General features: G+C 31.4%; 2 protein-coding genes across 4 annotated transcripts; both read left to right on the forward strand.

Moving 5' to 3' along the window:
• The first annotated feature begins 3,204 nt into the window (after positions 1–3,204).
• On the forward strand, positions 3,205–4,979 carry LOC113522289 (uncharacterized). Its single transcript, XM_031914632.2, has one exon. The coding sequence runs from the start codon at positions 3,669–3,671 to the stop codon at positions 4,977–4,979; it is 1,311 nt and encodes a 436-aa protein (XP_031770492.2). The 5' UTR covers positions 3,205–3,668.
• A 563-nt stretch (positions 4,980–5,542) lies between these two features.
• Positions 5,543–11,695, forward strand: LOC113522277 (protein tipE). 3 transcript variants are annotated; one of them, XR_004224247.2, is made up of 3 exons: positions 5,543–6,309; positions 6,456–6,560; positions 8,009–8,024. XR_004224247.2 is itself a non-coding variant. In XM_031914633.2 (3 exons), exons 1-2 carry the CDS (start codon positions 5,543–5,545, stop codon positions 6,525–6,527), a joined length of 807 nt encoding a protein of 268 aa, XP_031770493.1. In that variant the 3' UTR covers positions 6,528–6,560; positions 8,009–11,695. The 3 variants fall into 3 exon arrangements, 2 of the variants coding, with proteins under 2 accessions (XP_031770493.1, XP_026763760.1); XM_031914633.2 differs by having other exon boundaries at positions 6,488–6,560; positions 8,009–11,695; XM_026907959.3 differs by lacking the exon at positions 6,456–6,560 and having other exon boundaries at positions 8,009–11,695.
• The last annotated feature ends 8,268 nt before the right edge of the window (positions 11,696–19,963 follow it).

The raw sequence follows: 19,963 nt of genomic DNA on the forward strand, positions 1-19,963 counted from the left end.
AATAAAATACGACTTCCCCATAGAAGTTGATAGACAAACAAAACATTTAAATCCAGTTATTTAATATACATATGTATCATATCCTTTGTCTCTTATGTTCCAGATCGCAGTCAATAAAGACGAAACTTTAACCTTGGATATGTCATTACCAGTTCATACCAAGTTATCTATGCAGCAAAAACTAGTCTTTTATAACCAGTTAGTTCTATAAGTAGTCACAAGTAGACAACGTAAAATTCAAAATTTATAGGCAATCATTTTTATTTCGTTACTCTGTTTACCAGAGAGAGACTTTGTACAAAAGTCGTTTGCTTGGACACCTCTGTCTCATTCATATTTCAACCGTGAATCAGTTGTCTTTGCATGGCTGTGCTTCAGTTTGAAGGGTGGGATATGGCAGTGAATTTACAGGGTACAGAGGAATAACACCTGAGCCCTAAGGAATAGCAACGTATGGGGGTATCATAGGCGAAACAGTAAACTCTGTTATGTAAATGGTACTGTTCATGTCTATAGACGACGGTTACCACTTTCCATCAGATGGGCCGTCAGCTTGTTTGCCATTGTAAGTTACATAAAAAGAAAACAAATATTGATTCATAATTGTGAGTACCGAATAATGAAACGCACAAATACAAATATAAATCGATATTACAACTGAGTATGCAAAGCAGGTTTTACTTGGCATGCACGTTTTTTGGCCAAATAAACAAAATGCGTAGACGCATTTTGTTTATTTTACAATAGATTGTAATTTAAGGTTCGAATAAATATCAAAGTGGATTCTGTATAATATTAATGTTGGTATTAAAGACAGTTGAAACAAAAAACAATAATATAATACTTTATATATAGAGTATCGAGTCTCAAAAATGGGTCAACTTTTTGTCAGCTAATTGTCAAATACTGACAAAATAAAATGAGTCAGCTAAGACTCGTTTTTTTTTTTGTCAGTATTCATTATACTTACGAATACATTATATCTTGGTGTATAATATTTAATAAATAAAATTAGTATTTACGCATTAAAAAGATGCAGAAATTATAAGGCAAAATAAATGTAGAAGTTTCAAAGGAATCACTTATAACTATTTATGACGCAAAATTGTATAAAAGTTGACCTGCTTTTCTCGAAGCATAGGTATAATACCTACATATGTGGGTAATTTTTGTGGCACAGTGGTATGTATGTTGTTTTATGTAATATGTATATATATATGTTGTTAGTCCTGGGTTCAATTGGACGGTCAGTTTAGGAAAATAACTTTTGTATAATAAATTGGATTGGGTTTGGATGTTCTGAGTTGCACTCTTAGATATTAATCGTCTGGTATACCATAACACAGGTTTCCAACAGTTCACTTCTTTGCCTTGTCCACTTGTAAATAGAAAAAACAAATATACCTACATAATTTCAAAGGACATTAAAAATTAGAGAAAGAAGTAAAGAACAGAAAGACACACCACGCCAACTAGTTTATTCGACTAATAAATACATCAATTCAATTCAAGAGATCGCTACTTAGAGATAAGTTCTAATGAAAGACATTATAATGGGTATTGTTGCCTCTTTATTTTGCTTTTTGCAATTTATTATATATTTGTATATAAGTAATTTATTATTTTTTGTCTCAATATTGTTAATCTTCGTGAATCATTCTTTGAAGGGTTAAAAAAGTATTTAAATAAAGAGTTTTCACCCGTTCTTTCATTCATACAATTATCTTAAAAAGTCGATGAAAACGTTGCAAGCCTTATAAATATTGGCATGTCTTGGCAGTGTTAAAGACATGCGCTGAACTATTTAACTTTAATATAAATATACTAAATACACGTAAATACAAGTCGCGCAAACACGTGCTGTCATTTCTCAAAATGTAAACAATGGTGTTTTTAAAAATGATTTTAAAATCAGTTGAGACACTTTGAAAGAGTTTAAAACATGGATTATAGATAGCAAGATCTTTGTACAACACGTGAGTAGAAATATTTATTTAAGAAATAAACATAATAATAAATACACAATATAATTTCTAAACTACATATATGTATAAAAATGTGTATATGTCTTGATTAAATGTATAGCTAAACTTTGTTAATTTTGATGTAAGCAGAAGAATGCCCATGACTTCACGACACAGGGAAACCTAGGATGAAGACGTGGGAACAAACATGTCACATGTCTTTTTGGTTCCATTAAATATACATTATTATATTATAATTATTTTTTATGAATATATTTTAATTACTGATATTATTATTAATTTATGAACATGAATCTAGTAAATAAACCGTCAACAATTTTTTCGATTTAATTCTACAATATTAAACAGTCATTTCTTTTTCCTCAGGAATTTTGTAGTAAAAATGAATGTATTAAAATATTAATATTGTAATATAAAGTATATAATAATATATAGTATAATTATCGTAATTAATTAACTATTTTAATTATTAAAACAAACACAATACTATAAAACAAAGGCTCTGAATTTACAATATTTAAAGTAAATAAAATTATATTATTACATAATTTGAGTTTATAATTTATCATCTGGCTAAACTACTATATATATTTAACACAGTTTATAATAAATCGTATTTATTAAACTTATAATAAATTGCGGTAAATGTAAAAAAAACTAACTTCAAGTCGATACCAAAAATTCCGCATTGCGCAGTCCAACAACTGACTAACTTCACATTAGTTGTCTCAATAAGGCTGTGGTTTATTGTACGTCAGAGATTATTATCAACAAATTCTATGATAATGCGCTAAAATTGTTACCGTTTACTATTGCAAAATATAGATTATGGGTTAATAAATGTATGGTGAAAAAGGATAACATTACACGACAGTCGTAAATTAAAGGACATTTGTTTTCGTCGGTAAGTCTCAGATGTCCTTTGCATTATATTTGTTAATTTTCTCATATTTTATTATATTTAATTAATATTCTTATTTATAATATTAAATTAAATAATAAATAAGAATATTTGCAAGTTTATTATTAATAATTTAGTTTAAAATTAGAGTTAATATATAATAAATTTTTACTTAAAAATATAAATAAAAATTATTGTATACAATAACATTTTTAACAAGTTTTAATATTTGGTAAATATGTATATTTGCTAAATATGTATGTATATATGTTCCTCGATATGTTCAATTACAGTCTATATTCATTGTTTATCATTAAGTACTTAAAATATGTGATCTTTTTTATGTAATTTGTCTGTTTATTGACATTTTGTATTGAAGGTTAATTCAGGTTCATAAGATTTATGTATATTATTTAAGCTACTTTATCTCTAATTTTTTTTGTCAATATTCATGTCATTCAATACCTAGGTAGGTACGTTATTTTTAGAACATATGTACTGCGTAGTGCAAATATGTTAATTTATAAATAAAACAATATCATATCAATTAAATAAAGTGCATGCACTTATAATACGAAAAGCATAATTAAAAAGAAACATGGGAATGTAAATTACACGTTATATTAGTGTCACCTCGGTTGTTGACATCGGTGAATTATTAAAAAAATAGCACATTCGGGGTTGCCCGCACTGCGACCAATCGATCGTGTCACCCGCGCATGCGCAAACCAACTACCCATAAGTCAGTTTTAAAACGACACGGATCACCTTAGGTACCCAAGATGCCGAAGCCGACGCCTGTCGAGGATCTGATCATTCCTCCGCAAGATCAAAAAATATGTGGGACTATATGTGTATGTCAGATGACAGCTGTGCTGAGTGCCGTCGCCATTGTGTACCTGACAGTCGCCATTTATATGCCGTACTCCAGAGCTATTAGTTCAGGCATAGACCCTGTACCGATTATGTGTACCACGACACGAGCAGTCAACAAAGACAATTGCGATTGGGGATCATGTGGTGAATGGTGTCTCAGCAAGACCTCTGGTGCTTGCATACAGATCTATGTTAACGTCAGAAAGAATGGATCATCTTTACTTCTTTCCGAATGTGGGAGTGCTGCCAATAAAACTTGCTACGGTATAGACCAAGAGAATGCAAAAAAATATCACTGCATTCGAGATGAATGTAGAAATTTAACTGGCACTTTTAACTGTACTGAAGGCAAATGTATAAACATTACTGATGCCTTTGAATGCGCTTTCAGAGAAACCGATCCACCTTTAAAATGTTCCGGTAGAAGAGGTAAAATAACATGTATAGACGTCCATGGCCTGTTTTCATGTAACAGAGGCACTTGTAGAAAAATTAGAACACCTTATAATTGTGATCGTCGATGCGTCGATATTCCAACCCGCAACAAAAATGTGATTGTGTTAAGCGGAGACAGAGTGTTTTTAGCTAGATGTTCTAAATTAGCCCAAGAAGATGGTGGCAGTGTTGTGTGGACGGATTCTGGGGAGGAAGTTTTAATGTTGTCATGTCATGCAGTTCATAATGGTACATCTGGAGTAGTCGCTATTGATTGCATAAATGCGGCATTACTACCTCGAACTGAGATTTCGGATTTGACGAACTTTACTTACCTCCAATATTTATATACTACAAGGGCGGTTTCAAATCGACTTATTGCACCATCAGAAGTAGAACTCACAATAGCTAATGATAGCCGTTTAATGATTAATTTAGAAGGTTGCGTCAATACTTTAGCTGACGAATGTAAAGAATTTCTAAAGGATTATGGAAGAGACGGTACAGATCACAATGCAAAGGCAAGGTTCCCTTGCTTTTACACAGAAAATGATCCTGAAACAGTTGTAGCTAGATTTGATTTAGATGCCACGTACCGTCAGTTTATTGTAGCTCTGATTCTACCTACAGTTTTAGTTTGTGTGTCGTGTGTAACATTGTTGTTATGTCAAAAGACAATAGAAGTTGGTGACGATGCTAAGATGAGATTCAAAAAGTTCAAGAACGGCGGTGGTCAAGCTGAAATGCAAATGTCACCAAATGATCCTGTTTCTCCACTCTGAGATCAGTCACGTGAGATATTATATAAATTTATTATATTTAGGGCACTATTCACACAAATGACTTAAATTATATTTATTTTAATGGCAAATATTTTTAAGTTATATTTTATGATCTAAAGTACTACATAATATTATTATATTTTTATTGTTATTTCTATAAACGGCTCGTGTAACCTTGATCTTTTGACCTTAGACATTTTGTGTCAATAACTTATTACTGCTAAATCAAATACTTAATAAATTTTATATTTCTTTTTAATTTAAATCATAATAATATTGAATGTAATGTCAGTCATAAATAGGTGTTATCAACTATCCATTCATATTTTATCTAATAAGTATTTTAATACGGAGAAATCAGTACTTAGAAATTCCACTGACTTTTATATACATATGCAGCAATCAAATATTATATGTAAATGCATTGAAATGTCAAATTGTTAATGATTAACTTGTGGTTATGTTTTCTGTTACAGGCGTTCCCCTCCTATGTGAGGGTCCGACTAGTTCACTAAGAGACGACTAAATATTTGCAATGCTTTCTACTGGCTGAAATTATCACAATGTCTTCAATGAGCAGATCTCGGGGGAGCCTCTCCCCGGCCCCGTCAGAAAGATCCACATTGCCTATGGGTGCATCTGCGGAGCCAGGAAGCCCTGAATTTAAACCATTGGAACCAACTAGAGAAGAGTTACTAGCGCACTTTTTCGAAAGATTCAAGTTCTATACATCGTTATGCCTTGGGACATCAGCTATTCTTGCAGTATTCGCTTTCCTTTTTCTAATCCCGTTTGTCGTAGAGCCAGCTATACAAACGATTTTAGCAGAATTCGTCCCGGAAGCTGGAATCTGTGCAGTATCAGAACATGTCCATGCAGAAACACTTACTAATTGTACATGGGCATCGTGCAGAGAAGGTTGCACCACTGCACATACTAAATGCCATAAGATACGAGTTAATTTAGCTAGAAAACCTTTTGTAGAAAATGCACCAGTTCCTACTGAGTGGGATGAAACAGATCTAAAATTTCTTATCAATCCAGAAGGTTGTGGATATCCACCAAAAGTGAACTGTTCGGTATTTGCTAGCGAATATGCTGGAGCTAAAGCGCCGAAAATTTTTCCATGTTACTATAGTTTGACAAGACCCGATCTAGTTGTTGCGAGGTATTCTTGGGATACAACTGTACGTGGTTTAGTTCTCGCACTCGTATTACCTACGGCGGTCTTCGTGTTCAGTTTGAGTGTACTCGCATATTGGCACTGTCGTTGCTGTGAGAGAGCATGCAATAGACGAGTACACGCCGAATCGTTTGCCAGCAAAGAGGAGTAAGTATTCATTCTTCTTATGTTTTTTTTTTCTAGCTTAGTTCTATTATTAATTTGATGTTTATAGAAGCATTTATTTTTTAATATTTTTATAGGTTTAGTTCCTCCAGCTCGTGTTATTGTAGACATATATTATTTCTTTTTAGGTGATTCATGTATTTAAATACTGGACTTTCAGGCTCGATAGCGATTTCAAGTTTGGCGATGGAAAGTCTTAGTTGCCGTAGTTGCCAACTAGTAATTATATACAAGTACGTTTCATGTTGAAATTGCACTGTGGCGAGTGTTAATACCGAACTATCTATTTCATGAATAATGAAATCACTGTATCCGTCGTTCAAACTTTCCGCTTGTGCCTTTTATTCGCTATGATCTGAAAAATGCTAGAAATTAATTGATGATAATGTATTCATTATTTATTTATCTCTAACGTCTTCTATTTTTATTGCATGTATTAACAGCTTGTAAAAACTATTAGAATTCCTATTTGTCGTTGTTTATTTTTATTAATACAATATTTTCGTGAATACAAGGCAATAAAGCATACTAATCACTAGTCTTATCATTAGATCTATGAAGCAATTAGATAGCACTATAAATAATAATGACTTGCAATAAATAGTCTATAGTATAGTAAGCACAAGACCTTCGAGTATTTTCTCAATGTTTACTATTAACTTACTTTTAACTTAGTTTTGAGAAAATTACCCTCTTTCGATTAGATTTCTAGTTATTTTTGTTGTGTTTAAAAACCATTTGTCTATTTAAGGCTTTATAAAATTTTAATCTAATTCAGAAATAGATCAATAGCTTAGTAGAATATATGTATATATATAGGTATGATATAAGAATAGTTTTTTTTTAATAAATACATTAATATCAATGTAACGAGATTTATAATTTTAAATGAATGAAGAGTTAATGCAATTAACATAATAAAATAAACACTCTACATTTAATGTTAGTGTAATTTAATTGTGAATTTAATGAAATATAAATACTTAAGATGAAAAGAATACAAAAAATAAAGCCTAATTACAAATACATTTGGTACGTAATAAGTATTAAATTTTTATAAGTATATAAGTGTAGGTATATATATGTGGTTATATATTATATCTTTTATGATATTTTATGTTTATAAAAATTAATAGGCATATAATTATAATGAATGAGCTTGAAGCTACTCAGCTAGGCTGTGGTGAAATTGAAATTTTTATTACAAGTATTTTACAAGTATTATCTAATTCAATTCATACTATTAATAATTCTGTCGACTTTATATACTCGTTAACTCTTAATAACTTTATCTTTACGCTTCTAACAACCTGGATCAACTCTTGTTGAAATACTTCAATGTACTATTTTATCCATATTCTTAAATACTAATATATTAATAATTTTATTGTCAAAAATTTTGAAATTATACATTATGAGTAACTGTAAGAAAACTGAATTGACCTACCCATATTTTTGAGAATAATCTACTATGTAGTTACAAGACCATCTAGGACCTTTCATCATAAATGGCCATTACTCATTCCGGATATCCCGGATGGTCCGGAACTAGTCGAGCATCCTCAATAAAAATACACATAAGTAAATCTGGCTTTTCTTGCAGTTAAAATATTAGCAATTTTATGCTTTATTACCATATTCATGTTTAATCATAACCAATATGTTTCTTTTTTTATTACAGTAGCAAACTCCTCTGCGAATTAGATGATGACCCAAGTGACGATGTCTTCTGACGCCGAGCAACAGCCGCCCGCCGTCGTGCCTCCCCCCGTACTGAAGGCTATACGCAGCTGTAAATTTGCGTAAATGTCGCATAATAACTGCGTAAACGCTACGTTAAAACAGCGTAAATGCCGCAAATGCTATCTTAAGCTTTAAACTTTGACGATCATTCATTACATTTGCCCTTATATTTGTAGTTTAAGAGAATTTTAGTTGCTTTCATAGCAGCTAATGATTTAAAACGTAATTTTTTTTATTTATTACTAAAATAAATAAAGTCCATTATTCAGTTTTCATTTTTGTATGTAGCTAAAATATTTTTTACTCATATAATATGTATAATAATTCTAATTCTATCATTATAATTTATTAGTAATCATGACTTATAATAGTACAATGGGGGGACAAATAAAAAAGATCAGTATTATTTATAACATTTTGGCGGGCAGCGAGGCTTATTGCTTAAAATTTTAAGAAAATGTGGTTCAAAAATATATAAAAAAAAGCGTCTCTTTGTTCTAAATTATGAGCTATGTCGGTTAGATGATAAGTTCACATTATTTTGCTTCTGGAAATGTGTGGAATTTCCGGGTTTTGTACAAATTTTAGTGTATAAGATAATTATGAAATACAATAATTTATTCTAATGATAATGATAAATTGTAATTATAGGTATAATATTTTTCCAAAAGTATTTCTCACGTGTTTGAGCTTATTTGCATGAAATATTGTCTCCGAATGTGGTATTTAATATAGTTGATTATAAAAGTAAATAGGTACTTCCACGCGTTACTTACACAAGATTACTTAAAGGGCTTTCCTTTCTAAGAATTGCAAGTATACTCAAATTGCGATTTTCTGTTAAATTTAATATTAGTTATGTATTTATCAGTTTCCATAATAAGATGTTACTCCAAAATCTATTCTTAACTTAATATATAAAAATCTCGTATCACGATGTTCGTTTACTCTGAACTCCATATTTAACTGCTCGATCGATTTACACGAATTATTATAAATGTGTAATATTTATTCCAACTAGTGAGATAGGATAATTTTTATCCTTATAAGAAAAATAGGATCCAATATGTGGTGCAAAACAATGCTTAATTAATCAACTTATAAGCAAAATGTAAGAACACATTTGTTTTTATTTATAAATAAAAAGCTTGAAATAATAATTAAACCTTCAAAAATAAAGCATATACCTTTTACCTGAAAGGATGACACATCCTTGAATTCCAGGTACGTTGTCCTTTAATATTAGGAACGTTCATCTTTGCATACATCATCATCATCATCATCATCATATCAGTTGTTATTTGTTCACTGTCTCCAAAGTTTGGGGGTTATCATAATATAAAAATAAATTAATAAATAAGTAGAATAGAATGAATAGATTTTGCAATATCATCAACAAAATGATGATATATAATTTTATTATTTGACAGGAAATCGTGACGATTCAATTCGAATAACGACTACTATTGAGCTTAGATAATTACTAAATTCAGAATCCTTTTAGCGCTAAGTTTTTATGTATTTCGACGACTCCATTCACTATATATATTTTTAGTAGTTCACACAATTGCTTTTAATATTATTTTATCTAATAATATAATTAATTACTTATGTAAAATAAAATTTAAAAAATTATTAAAATTACAAAATAATCGTACTGTATTCAATTTAATTATATAGGTTTTAAATTATATTTAATTAAAAAATTACTTCTAAAATTTAAGTAAAAACTTAAATTTTAAAGGTAAAATAAAAAAATATTATATTATAAAAATATAATTTCTCTTTTTGCTGAGCTAGCTTTTTTATGAATAACATTTACTTTAATTATGTATTATTAAAACTAAGAGCTAAAGGGATATGAGAATTTTGTAATATATTTTTTACAATTATTTTAAGCGCCTGTGTCCTTGCTATGATTTGATTGTTTATTACAGAATTATATAAATAATAATTACACTTCTACTAAATCAAGTAATAAATAGTAATTATCGTAAAATATGTCATTATTATCCAAATGTCAAGAAATTTTAATTATTAACAAACAAGATTTATATGTAATTTATATTTATTTTATTTCAACTTGATACTTTAAAAAAATATATTTATAGTAATTCTGTTATAATTTTTTTAAAATATTATGATAAATAAAATTTTCGAAGCTTAATACCAAAGGCATATAAAAATAGTTCAGTAAAATCTGTAATCTGAAATTTTATTACAAAAATCCATTTTAATAATAATAATAATTTTAATAATTATTTACGTAAATGAAAATGAAGATTCTACTGTTTTTTCAGTGATTTAAACAAATTGAGGTATTCAGATAACTTTTCCTTGTTTATAAAATTTTATTATGTTTTTCTAGCATATAATTATTTGTGAAAATTATATTCATCCCCAATTCTATTCTTACGAGTACAATATTTAATATCAGTACTGCCTTCAATATTTTATATTATTATTATAATAATCTGCCATACTTTTGTGATATTAGCGCTTATTGTGTAATATACAAATTATATTTATCATGTGTAAAAATATAAATTATAATGTATAAAAAATGTAATGTTATTCTGAAAATTAAATATATATAAATAATTAATGAATAATTTAAATGTTTTACATTGCGTTCTCAAAAAAAAAATACATTTTCTTAACTTATTTATTTTCATTATAAAGTTTTCTTTTTTATTTTCAATCATGCACTTACATGTCATGCTAGTAATCATAAAAAATAATATAAATACAGTTTGTCAATATATTATAACATTATGGCATGATAATGTAATTGCTTAAAACATATATATGAGTACAACGTAGGTTTCCAAAGAGTATATACAATTAAAGCAGTTTAAATAAAAAAATCTTTTTTCTACGTTATAATAATTTTTGTAATATATTTATATATATTAATTAAAAATCAGCAGCTATTTGTATAATTTTATAATGTAATTTAATATTTATGCGTAAAATTCATAAATAAATGTAAAGTTAACGGATATCAAAATGCAGATAAACTTTATAATTTTATTAAACTACTATTATTTAAATAATTTATAATATAATGAACAAAATATTTAATAAAGATGAGTAGGAGTTGTTTTAATATTAATTTGTTTATATATATAATAATTCAGTTTAATTCATCACAATCAGCCAACTGCAGTCCACTGTTGGACAAGTCATAGCACGCTACTGAGCACATCATCAGTTAGGTTATTATAGTCAAATAATATGAATAAGAACATTTTATTAGTTTTGATTATCTTTCTTATATTTTTTTAATATTTACAAACAAATACTATCTTTATAAATATTTAAATAATATTTACTAATTAATAAATTAAATACTTATTACAATAATTGAAAAAAGTATATTATCCTTATTACAATAATAATAATTAATACTTGAAAAGAACGTTTGTAAATTGTAATTGTATATTTTGTTAAATAAATTAATGTTTGTTGTGAATTTAAATGTAAATAAGTGATTAATTAATCGTTTGGACTTATAATTAGAGATTATCATAGATTAGAAAAATGTCTCGGTTGTAAGTACGCAACGCATTATAAGCGCAAACAACACGAAGTTACAATGACAAATAAAGCTTCTTTTTTTCTATTTATTCTATTTATTTATACCTGGCCGTGTGGTCCCGGCATAGAATAAGCTACCCCTTACTTTCCTACGAGTTTTTTTTTTATACAACTTAGAATGGCAAACAAGCTGACGGCCCACCTGATGGAAAGTGGTAACCGTCGCCTATATTTTCGTAAAAGGCGACTAAGAGAGGGCGAGGGTTTTTTTAATGGGTGATAATGGCATGGTAACCCCACCCGCGCTATCGTTATACACCGGCGAGGCACCAGTGAAGGATTATAAGTAAGGATGAAGCAGGTCAGTTAGCCCATCGTGACGAATTCAACAAGAATTGTTCACGATGGTTTCCACTTGGAGGTCGACCTAATATTGCTAGCAATGGGGCTGTCAAACTCCATTGCTAACAATCCCTTTTTCTCCAGAGGGCGAGGGTTAGGAAGCAGCGTCCCTCTAAAAACGTCTAGATAGCCTAACTGCGGTAACCAATTCGCTTGCCAAACGTGGCAACTACTGGCAAAAATCCCAAAGGGGGGGCTTATGTCCAGCAGTGGACAGTTGAAGGCTGATATGATGATGATGATTTATACCCTAATAATAGTAGATAAGTGTTGGCCTATGTTTGTTTTTATGAATATAAAGTGCAACAAGTGTATGTAATTATAGGCTAAAATACACTAAATATATGGACTTTTCAAAAGAGCTAGATCTCAATATAGATAGTCTTTTTAAAGAGAGCTTTTTTTATATCACTAAGGTGACAAACAGGCACGTATGCCTGTTTGTGAAAGTGGGCCGTAGCCCACCTGATGATAAATCTATGATGATGATATTAATCATTAACTGTACATTGCAGAACATAGGTCTTCCCCTTGAGGAGTTTTGTCAGTAGTCGTCATGCTTGGCAGGCGGGTTGGTAACCCCAGTTAGGCTTTGGTGATATGCTTAAAAAGGAATGCTGCGAGCCATTAAATTCTTTTAATTGTCTCTTACAACATTCATGGGAAAGGAAGGGGTCGCCGATTCTAGGCCGGGATTGTATGGCAATATGTAGCCCATGAACGCCTGCAACACCAGGGGCCTGACTCTGAAGAATCCTTGAAGTACTCCGTGCAGTCTCTAGGAAGAACCTCAAAACTTAAGATTACCTTTGTTTAATAATAGAAGTACATACAGAAATGATATAATTTTGGATTCCAGTTATTCTTATTAACGATCGATACAGAGTAATAACTAAGCAAATTCAAATAAGGTAGCGGACAGTAAAGGTAGCGGGTTTAATGCCATAAGTTGGGGGGAAAGGGATTGTTAGTAATGGAGACTAAGAATCTTATTGCTAGCAATATACTCAACCAGGTCGACCTCCTCGCGGTGCTCCCTGGAAACTATGATGGTTAATTCCAGATGAATTCATCATGATGGGCTAACTGGCCTGTTTTCATTCTCATCTATTACCTTTCACCGGTGCTCCGCCAGCGTATCTCGTTAACGCAGGCGGGGTTACCATACCATTTTCACCCATAAAAAAAAATGCCATAAGTTTGCGTTTACCTGTTTGTGTGTCTGTCTGTAGCATAATATCTCCCAAACAGATAAACCAATTTTGACTCTCCATCAGGTGGGCCATCAGCTTGTTTGCCATTCTGAGTTGTATAAAAAAAAAAGAAATTTTTACAAAAGTTGTCTAAATGAGCCTTCCTTAATAAGGAGAGTTTTGCCAGTAGTTGCTACGCTTGGCAGGCAGATTGGCAACCGGAGCTAGGTTTTTACAGGAAGTTTAAGAGGGACGTACTGCCCATCCCTCCACCATAAGTTCCTTTTAGTCGCTTCTTACGACACCAACAGGAAAGGGAGAGGTGGCTCATTCTATGCCGAGACCTACACGGCGAGGGACGATGTCTGCTTGGATACATATGTTCTGTTCGTGTTTGCCGTGAAGCAGTTGTTTGCATGGTTGTGTTTCAATTTTAATATTGGTATAAAGGCATAATACCGTAGTCCTAGGGAATGGCAACGCATGAGGCTATCATGGGTGACACAGTATATTTTGTTGTGTCCATGGTACTGTTCATGCCTGTAGCCGACAGATATCACTTTCCATCAGGTGGGTTGTCAGATTGTTTGCCATTCTAAGTTGCTGATTATGATGACGATGATGATGGAAGATGAATAGCTTGAAGCGAATAGTGTTGATGAAAAGATCCAATGATCGTTCGCTTTGATTTTTTATTAATCGCTCGTCTCAACAATAAGTCAATGGTTCATGAAACAATTGCCTAGCTTTTTAAAAGAGTTGAATGAACTCCCTCGACACGGAACCTTGCGTTTCACTGCATTGCCGTAAAAGGTTTAGAGCTACATACATAATTATTTCGATGTAATTGCCTTTATTTATTTTTTTTATTTACTTAATATTATTTAAAATCTTACTCCACAAAAAAAATTTACTTTAAAAAGTCATTTTGGTTTTAAATCTAAAGTATTGAATCAATTTTGATAAATATTTCTATGAGACCAATTTGGAAGCAAATGATTTCGGATTAAAAAAAAGAATTTTTCCAAATTGATTTATCAATCACGGAGTTATGTGGTGACAAACATACAAAAATACAACTGAATAGGAAACCTTCTTTTTTTAAATCGGCTAGAAAGATACAAAAGATTTTGAACTCTTACCACTTGTATATTACCAACATAAATGAATATTTTATATTTTACTCTGTGTATGTGCTATAAAACCGTACTTTATACTTTATATGACATTTTAAACTTCTAGAATCGTCTACTGCGAGTGTCGTCATAATCTAAGGTCCCCTTGTGCCCCTTGCTTTTAACTAATTATATTTAAGTTGCATAAAAAAAATTGAATACTGATGAAAAAACGAGTCAGCTAATTTGACAATTAGCTGACAAAAAGTTGACCCGTTTTTGGGGTTCGATGCTCTATCTATGTTACCTAAGATTTTATCTCATTAGTCCATTTAGAAATAGTACCTTCATTTGTTGTTTTTACCTGAAATGCACGCATACGAAATGACGGACAAATATCTAGCTACTAATAGTAAAAAGCATTAAACTCCTTCATGCATAAAACTAATAAAAAAAAAAATTTCATTGAACGTCGTTTTCGAAGGTCTAGACTTCTCTATTAAGAACTTTATGTGCTCTCATTCAAGAGCTACCTTGACGGAATCTTTAGTTTAGATAGAAGGATACTTTTATAATAGAAAAATTCTTCAGTAAGTAAAATACTAGCTTGCTACTGCCACAGATAATATAATACTATACTAGCTACTGCAATGGGAATGAAAACTATGCAGAAGTTAATACGGCGTATAATTTTTTTTTTATATAACTTAGAATGGCAAACAAGCTGATGGCCCACCTGATGGAAAGTGGTAACCGTCGCCTATAGATATGAGCAGTACCATGGACATAACAGAGTATACTGTTTCGCCCATGATACCCCCCATGCGTTGCCATTCTTGAGGACTCAGGTGTTATTCCTCTGTACCCAGTAAATTCATAATAGTAAATTGACATTTCATATTATTATATCTGTACAATTAACGTTTAAAAATTTTACATGTTATTTTATTATATTATTACGTATTAAAAAAATGTTTTGTCATAACTTATGTAATGACTGTTGCACGTCAGTAATGACAAAATGTGTGAAACCATTATAAAACTACCATATGAGCTTATTGTACCACATTTTTGCAATAAAATTCATTCATTCATTCATTAATACAAGCCGAAACACAGCCACGTACAACACTAATGGGACGGAGGTGCCCAAGCAAACAAACAAACGACTTTTGTATAAAGTCTTCCTCTGGTAAATAGTAGTAGTTATCATTTTATTATATTTAATATTCAATAAGGCTTTTAGACCCGTCCATTAGTTACTGGATTAAAAATTAATTTACAGTAGGTCACCTACTTGGAAATAATTGGTGTCTTTATTAGGAACATGGCCTTATAATAGAAATTACGATTTTAAAAACGTCAAAAATAAACTAGGATATCTCAAGACTTTAGCACCATTATATAAACCATTAACTGTACATTTTTGATTAAAGACCTCCCCCTATTGGGAGATTTTTCCAATAGTTGCCATGTTTGGCAGGCTAGTTGGCACCTACAGTTAGGCTTTGGTGATCTTTTATGAGAGACACTGCTATCCATCCCTTGACCATGGGGGGAAGGGTTTGTTAGTAATGCGGACTACGAATCTCATCACTAGCAATATAGAGTATATTGCTAGCAATGAGATATAGAGTCAGCTCGACCTCCACGTGGTCACCCTGGAAACAATTCCAGGTGTATTCATCACGATGGGTTAACTGACCTACGTTCTCATTATAACTTATCATCTCTCACTGGTGCCCCGCCAGTGTATACCGTTAGCGCAGACGGGGTTTCCATTCCATTGTTATCCATTAAAAAAATCCCTTGATCATCAGTTCTTTTAATCGCCTTTTACGACACCCATCGGGTAAGGAAAGAGTAGTCCATTTTACCTCAAAAGTCGGGCTTCAATATTTTTGCATGAGAAAATGTAAATAATTTTTATGCACTTTTTTAACATCGTACATTGAAATTAAAGAAAAAAGAGACAGAATTAGGTCAACGCTAATAAGCATTGCCTATTCAACGAAGTGAACGTACCTGAAAGCACATAGTTACCATCAATTTGCAGTTCATACGTTTCATATGTAAAGAGGAATGGCCGTATTATTAGTATTTTTTTACATATATTTTTTACATAGACATGAGCAGTACCATACATACTGCTCATGTCTATAGGCGACGGTTACCACTTTCCATCATCATTCTAAGTTGTATAAAAAAAAATCCTTAACTTCGTTCGCGTGATCGAAATATGTTCACTCTCTGCGATAAAAGGTAGGCTATGTCTTGAATCTTGAATCCTATGTCCTTCCTCATCCTATTAAGAGCCTATATTTTTTTTATACCACAAAGGTGGCAAACAAGCAAACAGCCCGTCTGATTGTAAACGGTCCCTGTAGCCTATGGACGACTGCAACACTAAGGGTGTCACTTGCGTGTTGCCTACCCTGAAGAAACCTTAATTTAACCTCTTTGAACAGGGAAAGGGATTGTTAATAATGGAAACTAAGAATCCCATTGCTAGCAATATACCCAACCAGCCGACCTCCTCGCGGTTTCCCCTGGAAACTATCATGGTTAATTCCTGATGAATTCATCATGATGGGCTAACTGGCCTGTTTTCATTCTCATCTATCACCCTTCACTGGTGCTCCGCTAGCGTATCCTGTTACCGCAGGAGGGGTTACCATTCCATTTTCACCCTTAAAAAAAAACCTCTTTGAAGAACCCCACACTATAGTCTCTAGAGAAAAGACACTTCCTCATTACAGTTGATTTAACTTCACCCTGTACTTGTGAGTATTATGATTGATTACTAATCATGATTGATTCGACCTGTCAAAGTAATTTACCGATTTGGAATCAGTACTTTATTTACTTTTATTATAAAAATTGTTATCGAACATTTACCACTCGGACAATTATTTTATATCATTCCTGTGACAGCTTGATAGACAAATTTCATATATTAACAAGCTAGATTTTTAATTAACTAGCTGTTTTTCGTAATAAACGCGTGAATTCTAAAGGTTAAGTTTTAAATGAAATGAAATGAATTTATTTTGCTAGAATGTAGGTAGTTTTAGATGAAAGAGGTTTACATTTCCCATATACATTCTGCCTCTATACCAAAGTGTAAATGTTTAACAATATAAGAAATTTGTATCTATTTTACATTATATATCTATTTATTAGTCATATAAATCATGAATAAATAAATATAATTAATGAATAAATAAATAAATAAATAATTTAGGATATAGAATACCTTATATTTCGATTAGTAAATTATTTACCTACCGACTTGCGAAGTAATATCATTGTTAAAAACATGTTTATTTTTTTTCCAACCTTGCTAAAACAGTACAGAATTAATGTCTGTACTTACTGTTTGAGAAATGTAAAGTGCCACACAAAAGCTCAAGAGGTTTAAGTGGTACTAAAAATCCTTAAGTTTTTTAAATGTATTTGCATGCTAATAAAATAAAAAAAAAATAACCGTAATAAATGACGTGGAACTATTCTTTCAATCTAAATTGACATTTAAGAAGCTTGTTGTTAGGACTATGAATCAATGAATCAATAAGATAATTAGGTAATTAAGTAAAATCTTAGGGTCGCTGTGATTGTATTTGCATGGTGCGAGTGGATGTGTGTGCTTTAATGTGTCATAATGGTAACAGGAGGTAGTGTGTTCATGCAAACTCTTGTTGTATTTATGTATAAAATAAATATACCAGTACTGAATATACTGTATCATACATGCATTGGTAAATATTTGTATTTGAGTATCTTGTGATTGAATGTCTGCATTATACTATTTCTTTTTTGCGCAAACAAAACACACAGTACAGAGGAATAACACCTGAGTCCTCAGGAATGGCAACACATGGGGGGTATCATGGGCGAAACAGTGTACTCTGTTATGTCCATGGTACTGCTCGTGTCTATAGGCGACGGTTAGCACTTTCCATCAGGTGGGCCGTCAGCTTGTTTGCCATTCTAAGTTGTATAAAAAAAAACAAGCGTGGCAACTACTGGCAAAACTCCCCATATGGGGAAGGCTTATGTCCAGCAATAGACAGTCAACGGCCGAAATAATAAAAAAATCTATACTTATAATAAATCTGTAGAGAGGTCAATTCTGTACATGAAATATATTTCCAAAATAACTATCAGGGGGTGATTAGTGATCGATACTGATGCCAAAAATGCAATCAGTAAAATTTTTGTCTCTCTGTCTGTATATTCGTTATAGATATAAAAACTACTCGACGGATTTTAACAAAACTTGGTACAATTATTCTTTATACTTCTAGGCAGGTTATAGTGTACTTTTTATGTTATAAATGTTATAATGGAAATGTTAAAAATGTCCACCCGTGCGACGCCGGGACGGGCAGCTAGTATATAATAAATTTAAAAATTTTGATATGATAAGAGTCTTAAACAATTGCGACAAATTTAATGCAATTTTTACAGGTATCTTTTTGAAGGTCTGATTATCTATCTGGCGTGTGTTTTATTTTGATACGCCACATAGAAGTAGTGGTTTTCTCACTTCTGAAATCTATGCATACGAAGTAGTAGGTGATAAGCTAGTTCTTTTTTTAAAATGGATGATAATGAAATGGTAACTCCGCCTTTTATTTTATACATTACATGTATAAAATGTGTCCTGTTTATTTATTCTTTATTTCACAATAAAACTTTGTACAAGTAGCGAACTTAATACCATGTGGCATTCTCTACCTGCTAACTATTAGGTAAAAACAAAAAGCTTATAAAGAGCAGAGGTAGTGATAAATATGTGCCATAATTATAGTGACATACTAACATAATTATACACAATAAATAAGAAATACATATATAATACTTAAACAAAACTTTTAATATAAACATATATATGGTATATCCTGTTATTGTATTTCTTCTCAAATCTTCAAATCTCAGTTGCAATTGCCCTTCTTATGTTCAATAAAGTAAAGCTCGTTTGACATCTCGTCTTATTAAATTCAACGAACACCAAACAATATCTCAATTAAGGAGAAAACGGCAAATACATCATGGCAACTCAAGGGTGGTGTGCTCTTTGCAAAATTACGAGCCTCACTATGACATACGTTTATGGTGATTTTGTCTCGCTACAGAAAGAGCATAACTCTTGAATTTTGTATCGCCGTGGCCCATTGAAGCGCACAGGAAAATGATCCCAATAAAACCGGGTAGTAAAACCCGAGAATTGTAAAACAAGAAAGACTGTCTGTCGCCGTACAGTTGTGGAGCACATGACACGAGCTGTATCGACCGGGCTCCGACGACGCGCGCACTCAAACGAACGAATGTCCCGCGAAAATAAAATTAGAATACTTTTTAAATTTAATTTATAGAACATATTTTTTTTTCTCTTATTTCCTTTTAATAAAAATGCGTTCTAAAATTATTTGATATTTTTTTTAATTACGCTTAAATGTTGTTCCAAATTTTTTTCCGTGCCTATTCCATTTTTAAAATTTTATTTTTCCTTTATAATTCTAAAGGCTTATTTTTTACTTTTATACTACACGTACTGTTTCAAATGCTATTAGAATGAGTACATAGAGGCTTTTGAAGTGCCAACAATACCAATAGCATACAGCCTGCGCCCAGTAGTGA

This window comes from Galleria mellonella, unplaced genomic scaffold, assembly GCF_026898425.1.
Source record: "Galleria mellonella isolate WM207_F2 unplaced genomic scaffold, CSIRO_AGI_GalMel_v1 utg40, whole genome shotgun sequence".
Taxonomy (NCBI): domain Eukaryota; kingdom Metazoa; phylum Arthropoda; class Insecta; order Lepidoptera; family Pyralidae; genus Galleria; species Galleria mellonella.